The sequence below is a fragment of the Cetorhinus maximus genome, chromosome 4 (genome assembly GCF_964194155.1).
Source record: "Cetorhinus maximus chromosome 4, sCetMax3.hap1.1, whole genome shotgun sequence".
In the NCBI taxonomy this organism is placed as follows: domain Eukaryota; kingdom Metazoa; phylum Chordata; class Chondrichthyes; order Lamniformes; family Cetorhinidae; genus Cetorhinus; species Cetorhinus maximus.
In genome coordinates this window covers 177,672,152-177,692,017 of record NC_135882.1, presented here as the reverse complement: position 1 = coordinate 177,692,017, position 19,866 = coordinate 177,672,152, and the positions used below count along the sequence as shown (strand labels likewise).

The 19,866-nt window shown below is 46.3% G+C and overlaps 1 protein-coding gene across 1 annotated transcript in view; it reads left to right on the top strand.

Annotated features, from left to right (window-relative positions):
* Positions 1-19,866, top strand: part of abcf2a (ATP-binding cassette, sub-family F (GCN20), member 2a) — a 56,720-nt gene that overhangs the window by 11,501 nt on the left and 25,353 nt on the right. Inside the window, exons 2-5 of the mRNA XM_078541194.1 lie at positions 3,257-3,463; positions 10,384-10,596; positions 11,209-11,391; positions 19,193-19,364. Of these exons, the coding sequence (XP_078397320.1) occupies positions 3,292-3,463; positions 10,384-10,596; positions 11,209-11,391; positions 19,193-19,364 (740 nt within the window). The 5' untranslated portion in view covers positions 3,257-3,291. The remainder of the gene's footprint in view (positions 1-3,256; positions 3,464-10,383; positions 10,597-11,208; positions 11,392-19,192; positions 19,365-19,866) is intronic.

Below are 19,866 nucleotides of genomic sequence, written 5' to 3'. Positions count from 1 at the left end.
TTTTTTTTCCCTTTCATGTGACAAGGGCAGCTTTTGTTGTCCATTCCTAATTCAAGGGCAGTTAGGGATGGGCAATAAATGCTGGCCTAGCCAGTGACACTCATCCCATGAATGAATAAAAAAAAAATTGCCCTTGCTAGGTCATTTCAGGGGGCAATTAAGGATCAACCACATTGCTGTGGGTCTGGGGTCACATGTTGGCCAGACCAGGTAAGGACGGCAGATTTCCTTCTCTAAAGGACATGAGTGAACCAGATGGGTTTTTACAACAATCAGTGATAGCTTCATGGTCACTTTTTTTTTCAATGTTCTTAATTGAATTTAAATTCTACCAGCTGCCGTGGTGGGATTTGAACCCATGTACCCAGGGCCCCTGAAGTGCTGGTCCAGTGACATTACCGTGACACCACTATCTCCCGTTATGGGGTTTGCACTTAGATTCTCCTGCTCTCAGCACTTAGGATTGAGACAGAGCCTAGAGGAAGCTTTATTCAATCCTCTCTCCATTTCCCAGCAGCTGTGATGTTGCTGCAGTTTGGTTGCAGGGTACCTGGTATCTCAAAGTGGACAGGGTATTCAACTGTGAAGTTCCATCACAGGCAAACTTGATTATGTCGCCTTCATTTGTACCTGCACATTCTCCCACTTCCCTTCTCCCCCATTTTACGACAGAGATTACTGGATGCATTGTTGAGGGTTCATCAACACTAAACCCAGGCTCTATCTGCCCATTCAGGTGGATGTAGAAGACCTTGTTGCACTCTTCAAAGAGGAGGGGAGTTCTCATGGTATCCCTCAACAGCATCAGTAAAAGTTTCTGAGATTTGAGAAAGGGCAGGGGGTAGGAATTTCTCAGTTACTGCAAACACCTGTTAGTTTGCTGATTTAAGAGCTGCCATTCCTGATGCTGTCACAGGGAGGCAGTATTGTATTACCATTACAATTGCAAGTTGCTTTCATTCTGTCTGGTAAAACCTGTTCTGCACTCTCTGCTTCCTTGCACTGAGCCTTGTAATTCCTCCTGCATTATAACTTCATGAATTTGTCCCTAATTGCCCTTGAGAAGGTGGTGGTGAGCTGCCTTTTTGAATCACTGCAGTCCATGTGGTGTAGGTACGGCCACAGTGCTGTTAGGGAGGGAGTTCCAGGATTTTGACCCAGCAACAATGAAGTAATGGCAAAATATTTCCAAGCCATGATGGTGAGTGACTTGGAGAGGAACTTCCAGGTGTTGGTGTTCCCATCTATCTCCTGCCCTTGTCCTTCTAGATGTTAGTGGTCGTGGGTTTGGAAGGTGCTGTCTAAGGAGCCTTGGTGAGTTTCTACAGTGCATCTTGTAGATGGTACACACTGCTGCTACTGTGCATCGGTGTTGGAGGGAGTGAATGTTGGAGGTGGTAAATGGGGTGCCAGTCAATTGGGCTGCTTAGTCCTGGATGGTGTTGAGCAGGCTTGTCCAGCCTGCCCATGTTGGGGGGTGAGGGGAGACATTTCCATTTTCTTCTCACTCGGGGCTGATGAGCAAATTTTGGAAAGATAAGGTTTGGCACAACATTAAACATGAAAAAATAAACAACTTGCTGATCAAATATAGGGCAATGTCGAAGCAATAAATTGATCTTTTTAAAAAGAGTAATTAATAAAGATAACCATTAGCATGTGAGAGGGTCAGGGTGGTGTGTCCAGCTCACTCTAGCCTCAGGGCTCTTACTCACCTCACATACTCTCACCCACTTGCACTGTGGGCGAGAGGGAATGAGCACCCTAAGACTATGAGTGAGCTGGACACGCACTCGCAATGTCTTGCTCAAAAGTTGGAGAGGAAGGGCCTGTGATTGGAGGAACAGCTCCGTGCAGATTCTTCCAGTCCACTTGCTTGTCTTACTGGCATTTTGAACAGTGGCTACGGAAGTCACAGAGGGTTTTCATGAGCCGTATGCGGGCTGTGGGTTGGGCAAGCCTGATGTTGAGTGTTGTTGGAACTGCACTCATCCAGGCAAGTGAAGAGTTTTCCATCACACTCCTGACTTGTGCCTTGTGTGGACAGCCATCTTCCTTTGCGCTAGTTATGACTCCAACCAGCAGAGAGCTTTCCCCCAAATGTCATTGACTTAGAGGCTCCTTGATGCCACAATCAGTCAAATGCTGCCTTGATGTTGAGGGCAGTCACTCTCACCTCACCGTTTGGAATTAACCTCCTTTATCCATGTTTGAGTCAAGATTCTGATGAGGTCTGAAGCCACATAATCCTGGTGGAACCCAAACTGAGCATCAGTGAGCTGGTTGTTACTGTGTAAGTGCTGCTTGATTGTATTGTCAGTGATGTCTTCCATCACTTGTTTGAGGGATGAGGCAGTAATTGGCTGGGTTGGATTTGTCCTGCTTTTTGTGGACAAGATATATCTTGGTAATTTTCCACATTGCTGGTTAGGTGCCAGTGTTGTAGCTGTACTGGAACAGCTTGGCTCGGGGCATGGCTAGTTCTTGAGCCCTACAGCTGTAGACTTTACTTTATCCAAACACACATTGGGTACGGTTTTTGAAACAATGATCAGGGGAAGAACATTAACAGGCACTTGAGACCAGCATGAATTTGTAACATGCAAATCGTGCTGGACTAATCAAATTTTTTGATGAAGCAGTAGAAGGTTAATGAAGGGAATGCAGTGCATGTTGTCTTTTAAGAAAGTGTTTGACCAAGTATCAGACAAAAGGCCCTGGTTAGGCCCCAACTAGAGTATTACGTCCAGTCCTGGTCACCACACTTTGGTGGGGGACTTGTCCGCTGGAATATGGACAGCAAAATTTTGGATGAAATTTTAAGAGAACAGGTGGAAGGGGGAGGTGAGCCAGGAGACACTTTGTTACTTGCACACTCAGCTATTCAAAGATGTGAATAAAGGTTTCAGCAGCAGATGGGCTGAGACACAGAAGAGTCAGATGATATTCAAGGTAAAAATACGCAGTCTTGCTGATGGAGAGGGCCTGGGGCTGGGATCTCTGCTTGGGGTCAGCTGTAATACCAAGGTTTAGTGTCAGACAGTGTTGGTAAATGCAGCTGGTTTCTATCCAATTGTGTGTGTGTGTTGCTGGCTCCATGTACTTGTATCTTAGGTCCCAGGTTTACACAGGAGACTGATTTGCTATTGGTGTGGTGCAAAGAGTGGAGCAGTGCATGGAGATTGGTCTCATTTTGTGTGAAAGACAGATTAAAAATCAAACCACTTCCCTTAATACAAGTGCTTTGTTTTCGCAGGTTGTACTTCCACAGACACACATTAACCAGCAGCCATGCCTTCTGACTTGGCCAAGAAAAAGGCAGCAAAGAAGAAGGAAGCCGCGAAAGCTCGTCAGCGGAAACCCAAGATCGCAGACGGGCCTGAGGAAAATGGTGACATTGGTGCAGAAGAAGTGGAAAACTCTGAAAGGCCACAGCTGAACGGCTCTTCTGTTCATGATGCAGGTTTGGGCTTTAATTATGGCAATGCCCTGCATCCCTCTCTGAAGGGTCTCTCTGCTATTTCCCCTACACCAGTGCAGACATTGCCCATTCTGTAGTCTGAATGCAGTCTAATTCTTTCTTTTGTAATTCAGGGTATCTGACAGGAGGTGTCAGAGTCTATAATAGTTCAGTGACTGGAAAAGGTAAATCTTTACATTTAACCAGCAAATAGGACAGGTTTCAAAGCAATAAAAGATGGATATCGGACTGATGATGAGGAAATGCATTGCACAGGGAGTGCCCCCATCTGGAGTTCTGAAAGCAAGAGCATTTAAAGCAGTCGCTGCAGTGAGGAGAGGCTCCAAGCTTGGCAGAATGTCCTCCCTCACCTGCTAATCTCGTTTTGCGGTCAGCCCCTGTTGTGAGGTGTATTTCAAATAGAAAAATTGAACTTTACATCTAACTGTGTTCAAGTGAAACTCATAAGCAGTTTGGAAATTATTACTGTTCTGTCTCTGAAAAATAAATACTGACTGACTGTTGGTGAATTCTGAAAATGCTCTGAATGGAATGTGTAAAATTACAATGTCACTGTAGATTTACACTGACTCTGAACAGAATCACTCTGTAAAGGAGTATCCGTTTGGGCCAGAATTTTATGTCCTGTGGGCGGGCACGTGCCCGACCCATCCAGCCACAGAATAGTGCGAGATGATTTCGGGTGAGCATCCCGATGTCATCGTGCACTTGTGCAATATCTTGCTCGGTGGGTGTGTGTGGCAGCTGGGGGCGCCCCCTCTACAATTAAGCCCATTGAGGGGGCAATTGAAAGCGATTTTTCGTGGCCTGTCCACTTTTTCGGTTGGCGGATGGGCCAATTGGCCAGGCGGCCTTTACGTTTTTGCTCAAACCTCGATCCAGGGTGGGATGAAATCTCAGTGGGGAAATAAAACAAAAAGGGATCCCTGGGGACTGGCTTTTTAAGGAATGTTTTCAGATGCTTGATTGTACTGCATGGACATATTTTGCAGCATATTTGTTGTTTCGTTTATTCTGTGGAGCTGTCTGCCTTCAGGGAGCTCAGTGAAAGCGCTCACCAGCACCCGCGGTGACGCTAGCATGTGCTCTCTTCCCGCCCCCAGCGGCAGTGCTGAGCCTTTCTCAGTGCACGTTTCATGCTGGCTGGTTGTTAATTGGGGGCCTATCTTCTGTCCGCTCCCAGGCCCACCCATCATGTGTGCCCGACGAGCAAAAAATCCAGGCCATGGTGTAGTGAAGATTAAATCACCACAGACTTTACTTACCTGAAATGCCCCATTTCCCTGGCGGACACTGCGACCTGCTCAGCTTCCTGGGCTTTTAATTATTGGAGACTGCTGTACAGCTCATTCTCACTATCAATTCACCAGTTAACGTGCTCCTTCACCGCATCTTAATGCGCTGAGAAGAATCTAAAATTCAGTTGTTCAGGCTCCTCAAGTGTACTAACTTTATTTTAAAAAAGCCATTTAAGAACGGTTGCACAGGCCCACCCAATAACTAGAGAAACCTTTTAAATAAGAGCCTGGTTTCTTGCCAGTTTGAAGGGCCATTTATTTTGGGTAAGCTCATTGCCTTTGTGATTAGTTTAGCTACTTCAGCTACTGGATGAAAAGCAGGTGATGTAATGACGATGGGGGTATTTAGGTAGCAGCAGGTACTGCACTGGTTTCACATGGTGCAGGGTCAGTATAGAGACTGTCGCACTGCACTGGCCACTACAAGCAGCCTTCACCCCAGGCTGAGACAGATGCTGCCAACATCACAACGGTTTTCCAATTGCACACAGCAGTTTTCCTGGGACATGTTGAGTGAAATTGCCAATTTTGGGTCAGCTCCTGGCTTTGTCCCAACATCGCTTGTCCTGTCATTCCCTGACCAGTCTCCTGGAAACTGAAATCCCTTCAATGTGTGCCGAGGGTTAATAATTAGCCTTTTCAGCCTTGGCACTGTTACCACTGAGTCAGAAAAGGTTGTATGTTCAAGCACTGCTCATTGGGACTTGAAGATGTAATCTATAATGACACTCCCAGGACTGTAACGGGGGAGTGCCGTGCTGCAGGAGGGCTGGTAGCAGGGGAGCGCCGTGCTCCCCAGGTGCTGGGATGTTAGGGCCTTGGCTTTATCTGCCTTCTTGGGTAATTTGCTACCGGGTAATATTAAAGAAGAGCAGGGAAATTCTCCCAGTATTCGCACCAATATTTTCCCTTCAACCAGTATTACTGTTTGTGGGATCTTGCTGTGTGCAAATTGCTTGATTACAGTGAGTACATTTCGAAGTACTACATTGGCTCCAATGTACTTTGGGATGTTCTGATAATGCGAAAGGGACTGCATGAAAACAAGTTTGTTCTCTTTAGTTGCCAGGTGCTCCTTGCTAACACCAAGTTGCAGCATCTAAAATTAATCAGTTTTATGTGTAACTAAAATGAGAGACGAAGAGAATTTCTCAAAAGGGTAACTGAAGGTTAGGAATACACCTGAAAGCGTGTTCTGACATCAGGCCCTGATCTAGAGGCAGAAATTGGAACCCACACTTTTTTTTGTTATTCATTCACGGGATGTGGGCTCCGCTGTCTGGGCCAGCATTTCTGGTCCATCCCTAGTTGCTCTTGAGAAAGTGGTGGTGTGCTGCTTTCTTGAACTGCTGCAGTCCATGTGGTGTAGGTACACCCACAGTGCTGTGAGGAAGGGAGTTCCAGGATTTTGACCCAGCGACAGTGAAGGATCGGCGATATATTTCCAAGTTAAGATGGTGAGTGACTTGGAGGAGAACTTCCAGGTGGTGGTGTTCCGATCGATCTGCTGCCCTTGTCCTCCTAGATGGTAGTGGTCGTGGGTTTGGAAGGTGCTGTCTAAGGAGCCTTGATAAATTCCTGCAGTGCATCTTGTAGATGGTACACACTGCTGCTACTGTGCATCAGTGGTGGAGGGAGTGAATGTTTGTGGATGTGGTGTCAATCAAGCGGGCTGCTTTGTCTTGGATGTTGTCAAGCTTCTTGAGTGTTGTTGGAGCTGCGTTCATCCAGGCAAGTGGAGAGTAATCCATCACACTCCTGACTTGTGCCTTGTAGATGGTGGACAGGCTTCGGGAAGTCGGGAGGTAAACTCATTGTAGGATTCCTGGCCTCTGACCTGCTCTTGTTGCCACAGTATTTATATGGCTAGTCCAGTTCAGTTTCTGGTCAATGGTAACCCCCAGGATGTCGATAGCGGAGGATTCAGTGATGGTAATGCCAATGAATATCAAGGGGCAATGGTTAGATTCTCTTGTTGGAGATGGTCATTGCCTGATACTTGTGTGGTGTGAATGTTACTTGCCACTTGTCAGCCCAAGCCTGGATATTGTCCAGGTCTTGCTGCATTTGGACATGGACTGCTTCAGTATCTGAGGAGTCGCAAATGGTGCTGAACATTGTGCAATGATCAGCGAACATCCCCATTTCTGACCTTATGATTGAAGGAAGGTCATTGATGAAACAGCTGGAGATGGTTGGGTTGAGGACACTACCCTGAGGAACTCCTGCAGTGATGTCCTGGAGCTGAGATGAATGACCTCCAACAACCACAACCATCTCCCATTGTGTTAGGTAACTCCAACCAGTGGAGAGTTTTCCCTGATTCTCATCGACTCCAGTTTTACTAGGGCTCCTTGATGCCACACTCGGTCAAATGCGGCCTTGATGTCAACGGCAGTCACTCTCACCTCACCCCAGGAGTTCAGCTCTTTTGTCCATGTTTGAACCAAGACTGTAATGAGGTCAGGAGCTGAGTGGCCCTGGTGGAACCTAAACTGGGTGCCAGTGAGCAGGTTACTGCTCAGCAAGTGCGGTCTGATAGCACTGTTGATGACCCCTTCCATTACTTTACTGATGATGAAGAGTAGACTGATGGGCCGGTAATTGGCTGGGTTGGATTTGTCCTGCTTTTTTTGTACAGGACATACCTGGGCAATTTTCCACATAACCAGGTAGATGCCAGTGTTGTAGCTGTATAGGAACAGCTTGGCTAGGGGCATGGCAGGTTCTGGAGCACAAGTCTTTAGTAATATTGCTGGAATATTGTCAGGGCCGATAGCCTTTGCATTATCCAGTGCCTTCAACCGTTTCTTGATATCACGTGGAGTAAATCGAATTGGCTGAAGATTGGCATCTGTGATGCTGGGGTCTGCCGGAGGAGGTCGAGATGGATCATCCACTTGGCACTTGTGGCTGAAGATTGTAGCAAATGATTTAGCCTTATCTTTTGCACTGATGTGCTGGGCTCCCCTCACAGTTGAGGGTGGGGATATTTGTGGAGCCTCCTCCTCCAGTGAGTTGTTTAATTGTCCACTACCATTCACGACTGGATGTGGCAGGACTGCAGAGCTTAGATCTGAGCCGTTGGTTGTGGGATCGCTTAGCTCTGTCTAACACTTGCTGCTTATGCTGTTTGGCATGCAAGTAGTCCTGTGTTATAGCCTCACCAGGTTGACACCTTTTTAGGTATGCCTGGTTCTGCTCCTGGCATGCCCTCCTGCACTCTTCATTGAACCAGGATTGATCCCCTGGCTTGATGGTAATTGTGGAGTGAGGAATATGCCAGGCCATGAGGCTACAGTTTGTGTTTGAGTACAATTCTGCTGATGGCCCACAGCACCTCATGGATGCCCACCCTTGAGTTGCTAGATCTGTTTGAAATATATTCCATTTAGCACAGTGGTAATGCTACACAACACGATGGAGGGTATCCTCAAAGTGATGGCGGGACTTCATCTCCACAACGACTGTGTGCATTGGTCACCCCTGCCAATACTGTCATGGACAGAATAATCTGCGGCAGGCAGGTTGGTGAGGATGAGGTCTTGTTGGTTCCCTTACCACCAGCCACAGACCCAATCTATGTCCTTCAGGACTCGGCCAGCTTGGTGAGTAGTGGTGCTACCGAGCCACTCTTGGCAATCGACATTGAAATCCCCCTCCCAGAGCGCACACTGCGCCCTTGCCACCCTCAGTGCTTCCTCCAAGTGGTGTTCAACATGGAGGAGCACTGATTCATCAGCTGAGGGAGGGCAGTACGTGGTAATCAGCAGGAGGTCTGGAGTTGATTATTGAGGACTCCCAGGGCAACTCCCTCCCAACTGTATACCGCTGTGCCAACATCTCTGCTGGGTCTGTCTTGCCGGTGGGACAGGGCATATCCAGGAATGGTGATGGTGGTGTCTGGGACATTAACTGTAAGGTATGATTCCATGAGTATGACTGTGTCAGGCTGTTGCTTGACTAGTCTGTGAGACGTTCTCCCAATTTTGGCACCAGCCCCCAGATGTTAGTAAGGAGGGTCGACAGGGCTGTGATTGCCGTTGTCGTTTCCGGTGCCTAGGTCGATGCCGGGTGGTCCACCCGGTTTCATTCCTTTTTTGTGACTATGTAGCGGTTTATTACAACAGAGAGGTTTGCTAGGCCATTTCAGAGTCAGCCACATTGCTGTGGGTCTGGAGTCACATGTAGGCCAGACCAGGCAAGGACGGCAGATTTCCTTCCCTAAAGGGCATTATTGAACCAGATGGGTTTTTACAACAATCGACGATGGTTTTATGGTCATCGTTAATTCCAGATTTTTTTTTATTGAATTCAAATTCCACCATCTGCTGTGGATTTGAACCTGGGCCCCCAGAGCATTACCCTGGGTCTCTGGAATATTGGTCCAGTGACAATATCCCTATGCCATCACCTCCCCCGTGCCCTGTCTGACTTTTGCAACTAAATGTAGGCCTTGGAATCATGAGTTTCCCTTTAGCTAGGCTGCTGGCTAAAGCCAGGATTTGGATATTGTTTATTCATTCACAGGGATGATGCCAAGAATGAGAAGTTATAACTATGGGAAAAGTTTCATCATCATGCCAGGATGAGTCAGGACTGCGCACACTGGGAGTACTGTGTTTGGTTCTTATCTCCATATTTCGACAGGTCAAGGCACTGGAGGTGGTGCAAGAAATAATTTACAAAGATAAGTAGAACTGCGAGGTTATAAACTTTCAAGAAAGATTGAATTGTCTGAGGCCCTGTACTCTGGAAAAGAGCCTGAGAGTGACCTGATAAGAGATCTTTAAAATGATGAAGGGGTTTGATCGGGTAGGTACAGAGAAAATATTTCCAGTTGTGGGGAAGACCAAAGTTGCAGGTACCATAAGTATGAAAGTCACTCAGAGTTAAGGAAAATCCTTCTTTACCCAGAGTGATGACAGTGTTGAATTGGAAACCATGTGGCGTAATTGAGCAGAGTAGTATAGATGCGTTTAAGGGGATGCTAAATAAGCACATGAGGGAGGGAGAATAGAAGGATTTACTGATAGGGTGAAATGATGAGAGGTAGGAGGAGGCTTGTGTGAAACATAAACACTGGCATTGGCCAGCTAGGCCGAATGGCCTGTTTCTGTGCTGACTTTATGCAGTTAAACCTAATGCTGTTTTTAAAAAAGAAGAGGCCGTCCAGCTGCACCATGTGTTCACTAAGAACTAAACTGACCATCAGTTCAACTCGTTTGGGACCCTGGCAGCTGGTAGACTGCTCATTTTGGCTGAATAACATCCTCTGTACCAGCTCTTGTGCTGTGTAGCTTGCTGTTTTCTCAACCAGCCCTGTCCTTCACTGCTGTCCCTGTATTGTGACATACGAACATATGAATTAGGAGCAGGAGTTGGCCACTCCGCCATTAAATGAGATCATGGCTGATCTGATTGTAACCTCAACTCCACATTCCCACTTACCCGATAACCTTTCACCCCCCCTTGTTTATCAAGAATCTATCTGCCTCGTCTTAAAATAATCAAAGACACTCTTCCTCAAAATGCAGTGGAAGTGGAGTTCCAAAGACTCATTATCCTCAGGGAAAAAAATTCACGTGATTTCTCCTTCCACAGGAGTGGCGCACATTACCAGTGAGCTGGATGACTTTGAGCTGAAGAAAGCAGCAGCACGAGCAGTCACAGGGGTACTGTCCTCGCACCCCAACAGTACGGATGTTCACATCATTAACCTGTCACTCACCTTCCACGGTCAGGAGCTACTGAGTGACACCAAGCTGGAGCTGAATACTGGCCGCCGTTACGGGCTGATTGGACTCAACGGCACTGGTAAGATTACAGGCTCAGTGAGCAAGGGCAGCTGCCCAAAGGCCCCTTATAGTTTATAACCTTGAAATAGTTCGGGAGTTGACAGCTACTGGCCACAGTTTAACGGTTGCTTTTCCTCCTTGGCTGTGAGAGGACATTTTGTGAAGCGCTTTCAAAAGCTGCAGGAATGTGCTGAATCTGGCACTTGCCTAATCGGAAGGCCCTGGCAGCAATACGCCATCAAACTTTGGGGAGGGCCATTTTCTAGCTGGGCCACATCTATCACTGTCCAGTCATGCAGAGGGGAGTCATGGGGAGTGCCAAGTGGGCAGCACAGACTGGCACTGAGACTAGAACACACAAGGTGTGGGGCATTCTGGCCAATGGGATTGAGAGGCACTTTTCCAGACCTTTGAATTGGGGACCTTGGCTATCCTGGTAAGAGTTGGATTTTCTGAATTGTGTAAGGTTCTAAGAATGGAACAGCGGTATTTTTGCAAGATATTTGATGATCTCTTATTCCTTCTAATGAAAGGGAGCTGACAGATTGGATGCACTATGTGGAGGTAGGAATGTAGAAACTGGTTCTTGACTCTTATTGATGCCAATGTTGATCTCTCCCTCTTTGTACAGGTAAATCCATGCTGCTGTCTGCTCTAGGTCACCGGGAGTTACCAATACCAGAACACATAGACATTTACCACCTTACACGGGAGATGCCACCCAGTGACAAAACACCACTCGAATGTGTGATTGAGGTTGATAAGGAACGTATTGAATTAGAGAAAGAGGCAGAGCGTCTGGCCCATGAAGACTGTAACTATCCATTTGCACTTTCAGTTCTTTTTTGTATTGGTTGTGGTTTGAGTTCTGATGGTGGGTTAAAGTTGGTCTTTGGTGCCCCATGAAGAATGAAACCTCTGGAGGAGTTCTGTAGTTTGGGGATGGCGGGGAGGGCCAGGTCTGCTCCTGTTAACCGGCACCACTTTATCTTTCTAATACCTGCCCTTCATTCATGTGTCACATGCTTAGAAACCTTCGTCTACAGAATCTTACTCCCCTTTTCACACTTCTGTAAATCTTTCCATTTTATAAGTGACTGCATTTATTGACACCTCGACATGAGAGGAATTCTTCTTGTACAGTTGCAGATACAGTCCGTGACATAATGGTCTTTTACACCAGTTAAGTGGTTTGTTAGCTTCAGAAGCATTTAATTATCATTATTAGAGAAGATTGTGATTAACCTCTCTTTCAATAATGTAGTGAAATTTTAGAAACATAGAAAGCAGGAGTAGGCCATTCAGCCTGTCGAGCCTGCTCCGCCATTCAATATGGTCATGGCTGATCCTATATCTCAACGCCACACTCCCGCTCTCTCCCCATACCCTCAGATGCCTTGAGAGGCCAGAAATCTATCTATTTCCTTCTCTCCACAGCCTTTTGTGGTAGAGAATTCCACAGGTTCATCACCCTCAGAGTAAAGAAATTCCTCCTCATTTCAGTCCTAAGTGGCCTACCCAGAATCCTGAGATTGTGACGCCTTGTTCTAGACCACCCCCCACAGCCAGAGGAAACATCATCCCTGCATTCAGTCTGTCTATCCCTCTCAGAATTTTATATATTTCAATGAGATCCCCTCTCATTGTTCTAAACTCCAGTGAATACTACAATAATCTCATACGACAATCCTGCCATCCCAGGAATCAGTCTGATGAACCTTTGCTGCAGGCAAAGGCGTAGTGGTATTGTCACTGGACTAGTGATCTAGACACCCAGGGTAATGCTCTGGGGACCCGGGTTCGAATCCTGCCACAGCAGGTGGTGGAATTTGAATTCAATAAAAATCAGGAATTAAAAGTCTGATGACCATGAAACCATTGTCGATTGTTGTAAAAACCCATCTGGTTCACTAATGCCCTTTCGGGAAGGAAATCTGTCGTCCTTACCTGGTCTGGCCTGCATGTGACTCCAGGCCCACAGCAATGTGGTTGACTCTGAAATGGCCGAGCCAAACACTCAGTTGTAACAAACTGCTACAAAGTCACAAAAAAGAATGAAACCGGACGGACCACTCGGCATCAACCCAGACACCGGAAATGACAACGGCGATCTCAGCCCTGTCGACCCTGCAAAGTCCTCCTTACTAACACCTGGGGGCTTGTGCCAAAATTGGGAGAGCTGTCTCACAGACTAGTCAAGCAACAGCCTGACATCGTCATCCTCACGGAATCATACCTTACAGATAATGTCCCAGACATCACCCCGCAGAGATGGCAGCGCAAAGGTATACAGTTGGGAGGGAGTCCACAACACCGACTGCGGACCCCATGAAGTCTCATGGCATCAGGTCAAACATGGGCAAGGAAACTGCCTGCTGATTAGCATGTACCCACTCCCTCAGCTGATGAATCAGTGCACCTCTATGTTGAACAGCACTTGGGTGGTGGCAAGGGCGCAGAATGTACTCTGGGTGGGGACTTCAATGTTCATCACCAAGAGTGGCTCGGTAGCACCACTACTGATCGAATTGGCTGAGTCCTAAAGGACATAGCTGCTAGATTGGGCCTGTGGCAGGTGGTGAGGGAACCAACAAGAGGGAAAAACACACTTGACCTCATCCTCGCCTATCTACCTTTCACAAATGCATTTGTCCATGATAGTATTGGTAGGAGTTACCACTGCACAGTTTTTGTGGAGACGAAGTCCCGGCTTCACATTGAGGATACCCTCCATGTGTGGCACTACCACCATGCTAAATGGAATAGATTTCAAACAGACCTAGCAATTCAAGACGGGGCATCCATGAGGCACTGTGGGCCATCAGCAGCAACAGAATTGTACTCGAACGCAATATGTAACCTCATGGCCTGGCATATCCCCCATTCTACCATTACCATCAAGCCAGGGGATCAACCCTGGTTCAATGAAGAGTACGGGAGGGCATGCCAGGAGCAGCACCAGGCATACCTAAAAATGAGTCATCAACCTAGTGAAGCTGTAACACAGGACTACTTGCGTGCCAAACAGCATAAGGAGCAAGTGATAGGGCTAAGTGATCCCACAACCAACGGCTCAGACCTGAGCTCTGCTGTCCTGCCACATCCAGCCGTGAATGGTGGTGGACAATTAAACAACTCTCTGGAGGAGGCTCCACAAATATCCCCATCCTCAATGATGGAGGAGCCCAGCACATCAGTGCAAAAGATAAGGCTGAAGCATTTGCTACAATCTTCAGCCAGAAGTGCTGAGTGGATGATCCATCTCGGCCTCCTCCAGAGGTCCCCAGCATCACAGATGCCAGTCTTCAGCTAATTCGATTCACTCCATGTGATATCAAGAAACGGCTGAAGGCACTGGATACTGCAAAGGCTATGGGCCCTGACAATATTCCGGCAATGTTGACATTGTCTAATTCCATTGATGTTTTCTAAATCTCCTGTTATCACATCCTTTATAATAGACTCTAGCATTTTCCCTACTACTGAGGTTAGGCTAACTGGTCTGTAACTCACTGTTTTCTTCCTCCTTTTTTAAATAGTGGGGTTATATTTGCCACCCTCCAATCTGCTGGGAATATTCCAGAATCTACAGAATTTTGGAAGATGACACCCAACGCATCTAATATTTCCATAACCACCTCTTCTTGCACCCAGGACGTAGATTATCGGACCCTGGGGATTTATCGGCTTTCAGTCCCATTAATTTCTCCAGCACTATTGTTTTAGTAATACTAATTTCCTTCAATTCCTCTTGCTCACCAGACCCTTCATTCCCTAGCATTTCTAGGAAGTTATTTGTGTCCCGTGAAGACAACTAAAGTAGTTGTTTAATTGCTCTGCCATTTCCTTGTTCTCCATTATAAATTCTCCTATTTCAGACTGTAAGGGGCCTACATTTGTCTTCACTAATCTGTTTCTCTTTACATACTTATAGAAGCTTTTACAGTCCGTTTTTATGTTTCTGGCAAGTTTACTCTATTTTTCCTCTTAATCAACCTCTTGCTCCTCCTTTGCTGAATTCTAAACTGCTCCCAATCCTCAGGTTTGCTACTTTTTCTAGCAACTTTATATGACTCCTCTTTGGATCTAATACTGTCCTTACTTTCTTTTGTTAGCCATGGTTGGGCTGCTTTTCCTGTTGTTTTTTGTGCCAGAAAGGGATGTGTAACTGTTGCAATGCAGACATTCGTTCCTGAAGTATTACCATTGCCTATCCACCATCATGCCTTTTAATGACGTTCCCCAATCTATCTTAGCCAGCTCATGCCTCATACCTTCGTAGCTTCCTTTGTTTAGATTTAGGACCCGAGTTTCAGATCAGACTACTTCACTTTCCAACCTAATGAAGGATTCTATCATGTCATGGTATTGTTCTCTTAAAGGAACAAGATTATTAAATAATCCCTTCTCATTGCACAATACCAAATCTAGGGTAGCCTATTCTCTAGTTGGTTCCTCGACATTACTGGTCTTAAAAAAAACCATCTCGCCACAGTATTATTGCTAATTTGTTTTGCCCAGTCTATATGTAGATTAAAAGTCACCCATGATTACTGTAGCACCTTTGTTAAATGCATCTCTAATTTCCTGTTTAATGCCATTTCCCCCTAACTTATCACTGTTGTTTGGAGGCCTATAGATAACTCCCACTAAGATTTTCTGCCCCTTGTTGCTTCTTAGCTCCATCCAGACGGATTCTACATCTAGATTTCCTGAGCCAATATCCCCCCTCACTATCGCACTGATTTCATCCTTAATTAACAACACCACCCCACCTCCTTTTCCTTTTTACCTGTCCTTCCTAAATATCGAGTACCCTTGGATATTCAGTTCCCAGCCTTGGTCACCCTGTAGCCATGTCTCCATAGTTGCAATCACATTGTACCTGTTTACATCTATTTGTGCTGTTAATCGTCTACCTTATTGTGAATGCTCTGTGCATTCAGATACAGTGCCTTTAGACTTTTTAACATTTTTACACATCTTGTTTTGTACTATGGTCCTATTTTCTACTAGCCCTTGTTTCCTCTGCCTTCCACTTTTGCTTTCTACTAGGGCTTACACTATGAATGGTAGGACCCTGGAAAGTACTGAAGATCAGAGGGACCTTGGTGTGCATATCCACAGATCCCTGAAGGTAACAGGGCAGGTAGATAAGGTGGTTAAGAAGGCATATAGGATACTTGCCTTTATTAGCCGAGGCGTAGAATACAAGAGCAGGGAGGTTATGCTGGAACTGTATAAAACGCTGGTTAGGCCACAGCTAGAGTACTGCGTGCGGTTCTGGTCACCACATTAAAAGAAGGATGTGATTGCACTGGAGAGGGTGCAGAGGAGATTTACCAGGATGCTGCCTGGGCTGGAGGGTCTGAACTATAAGGAAAGATTGGATAGGCTGGGGTTATTTTCCATTGAGCAACGAAGGTTGAGCGGGGACCTGATAGAGGTGTATAAGATTGAGAGGGGTCTAGATAGGGTGGATAGGAAGGCACTTTTTCCATTAGTAAAGGTGTCAATAACCAGGGGATATAGACTGAAGGTAAGAGGTAGAAGAGGGGAAGTTGAGGAGAAATGTTTATACCCAGAGGGTGGTGGGAATCTGGAACTCACTGCCTGAAAGGGTGGTTGAGTCAGAAATGCTCGTAACATTTAAGAATTATTTAGATATTGACTTTAATGCCATAGCCTCCAGGGTTTATGGGCCAAGTGCTGGAAAATGGGATTAGTGCAGTCAGATCTTTGATCGGCGTGAACATGATGGGCCGAATGGCCATCTCCTGTGCAATAAACGTCTGAGTTTTCTGTCTTTCATTCCTATCTTTGTTTCCCTCTCGTTTCTCTGTTCAGGTTCCCATCCCCCTGCCAGTCTAGTTTAAACCCTCCTCCACAGTACTAGCAAATGTCCCTGTGAGGATATTGGTCCCGGTCCTGCTGGGGTGCAACCCGTCCAACTTGTACAGGTCCCATCTCCCCCAGAATCAGTCCCAATGCCTCTCTCCTCCACTATTTCTCCAGCCACACATTCATTTGGTCTATTCTTCTATTCCTGATCTCACTAGCATGGGGAGTAATCCTGAGATTATTACCCTTTGAGGTCCTGCTTTTTAATTTATTTCCTGGCTCCCTATATTCTGCTTTCAGGACCTCTTCCCTCATTTTACCTATTGTTGGTACCAATATGGACCAGAACCCCTGGCTGTTCACCCTTCCCCTTCACAATGTCCTGCAGCCGCTCAGTGACATCCTTGACCCTGGCACCAGTGAGGCAACATATCATCCTGGTGTCAAGAAATATCTGTGTTCCCCTTATGATAGAATTCCCTATCACTATTGCTCTCCCACTATTTTTTTTCTCCTCCTCCTCCTGTGCAGCTGAGCCACTTGTGGTGCCACAGACTTGGCTCTTGTTGCATCTCCTGAGAAACCATCTCACCCAGCAGTATCCAAATCGGAAAACCCGCTAGTGCTTTTACTGTGTCTGGCGGCTACCCTTTCTGCCTGTGTACTCTTTACCTGTGGTGTGACCACGTCACTGTACGTGCTATCCACAAAGATCTCATCCTTATGGATGCCCCACAGTGACTCCAGCTGCAGCTCGAGTTCCAAAATACGGATTTCGAGTAGCTGCAGCTGGAGGCACTTCCTGCACAGGAAGTGTTCCTGACTTCCCACATTACACAGGAGGAACATTCTACTTGTCGGAGCTGCCCTGCCATGACTTTACCTTAAATTGCTTCCTTTACTTTGACTTCTAGTTTAGAGAATATTAAGGACAGAAGAAATACTCACCAGGTCCTACTTACCAAGGCCACCACTCCTCTCACTGTGGAAAGGCAGAAAATGAAAGGATTCCTCCTTCCCTCAGCGAACTCCCTCTCTCACTAAACTCCAACTGAAGTACTCAAATGCAGCCCAACACTGCACTCTAGTGCAGACAAAAGCAGCAGTGTAGATGGCTTGCTTTTCTGCTGTCTGAATCTAGCTTCTGAAAACATGTTTAAGCCGGTTAACTAATTAACTAGCTGCAGCTGCAAGCAGAGCCTGTATAACCCCTGTTTTAAAGCTGGACTAAAACTCACCTTCCCCCAACCCAAAGAGCAACTTTTAGTTGCTAAATTAAAGAAAGATTAGACTACAGATAGAAGTTAACCCTTAAAAGTCCCCTCTCGCCAAACTCCAACTGAAGCACTCCAATGCAGCCCAAACCAGCACTCCAGTGTAGACCTCTATTCTCAGGGTTTGCACTTGTCAAAATTCTGCATTTCCACAAGATTTTCAGCAAGTTGTAAATGTTTCCAAATAATTTTTTCAAAGACATGGTTCCAGTTTATTCAGCTGAAAGGCTATTGCCAAAACCAGGCTGCGCCCCAAATGGGATTGAACACTGTCCATAAGTGCCAATTGAATTATCTCTGCAGAAATCACTAAAATATTAGACAGCTGAAACTTGGAGGAAGAAGCAGTTTTTGAACAGTTACAAATTGAAGTGTTGATTGAGATTTATCTCTAAAGCTGTGTCTAGATTTGCATCAAAGGCTGGCAAACTCCCCCTGGTTGTGGGAGAACTATTTAGCAAAGAGGACTTACATTACCAGGGCTTTTGTTGGGAGCTGCAGTGCGGGCCAAGTGTGCACGTGCAACTGTTCCTGGCACCTGGCCAGTCAGCATCAGGAGTTAGTGTTGTAAGTTCCTGAGTGTGCATTTACAGGGAGTTGCTTCTGCATTGGTTGTGTTGGCATCAATCCGTATTGTGCCAGCATTTATGTATGTGGTTAACAATGTGATGATGATTAAATAAATCTGTGTTGATTGAGGAATAGATATTGGCCAGGACACCAGGGATAACTCCCCTGCTCTACTTTGAAATAGTGCTGTGGGATCTTTTACATCCACCTGAGCAGGCAGATGGACCTCGGTTTAATGTTTCATCAGAAAGACGGCATTGCTCGCTCAGTAGTGTTAACCATGATTTTTGTGTCCTGGATTGGGACTTGAACTCAGAACCTCGTGATTGAGGCGAGAGTGGTACCAACAGAGCCACAGCAGTCTGTGTAAACTCCAGTGTGCTGTAATTCTCTCCTTGCCCCTCTCTGGGTACTGTTGGGCCAGTCTCCTCCTGTGAACTGTTTAATGGCTGGGGTACTATGTCTGCGTTGTGTAGCACTGAATGGGAGGCGGTCATGGGAAATCTGTCCAGGCCTCTGGCAGACCAATGTGAGGAGACTGGGGAACAAGATGATGGTGCCATCGCATTTCCTGTATCCGAACTTCTGAAGCCCTTGATTTATAAATAGGCTGGGAGCAGAGCTGTGCTGGGTAATTGTCCTGCGATTTCCCACTGCATTACATTAATGCTGGACAATGTGTTGGATTAGGTTTTCTTTGCTTTGTATGTGCAGCCTTTGCATTTACAGCAGTTTTGTTAAGAGATCAGAATGTGGTGAAGTGTGAAAGATGTTTTTTACGCTGCCATGTTCAAGCTCAGTACTGTCACTGCAGCTTGTGGAGAATGTTACTAACAGTGGCTGGTCAGTGGTTGTGCATTGTGACCAGTACAAATTGTTTTGTCTGTACCTAGCTGGACTTTACCTTCTGACCTTGAACTTTCCCTCCAGCTGAATGCGAGAAGCTTTTACAAATCTATGAGCGTTTGGAGGAATTGGATGCAGACAAGGCTGAAGTGCGAGCATCACGGATTCTGCATGGTCTCGGATTCTCACCAGCCATGCAACGGAAGATGATGAAGGATTTTAGTGGAGGCTGGAGGATGAGAGTGGCACTGGCCAGGTAACTGAGCATGAGATGAGGTGCTGCAGGGAGGGCAGGGGCTTAACATGTAACTTCAAAATAAACTGGATTGCACTTTTCCACTCCTGACTTCTGCTCCTCTCTGTTCTCTTCTCCCACCCCTCTTTCCCTGACCTGGTTGTTGTGGGCAGAGGTATCTGGATACTCAGTCTGCTTCCTCATTCGCTTCCTATTCCCTCAGCTGCATTGGGTTTATTACCCCAGAACTTACAACCTTAATGTTTGGAGAGATGATCAGGTTCTATGGAAAGCAGCTGTCTGCCATGAGTCTCGCTTGATGTATTCTGATTCTCCTTTTCCTGGCACTGTCGACGCCTTATTAGAATTGGTAGATAGCGAGTTACCATTCTCCAATACTTTCAAAATTTTATGCCAGTAGCTGAATTTAAATTTAGGTAGGATATACTAAAAAGTTATCATTGAACTTGTGGCCAGTGCTGGTGGGTGTGGGTTTGGCTGGTTCTGGGGTTGTGCCTCGGTA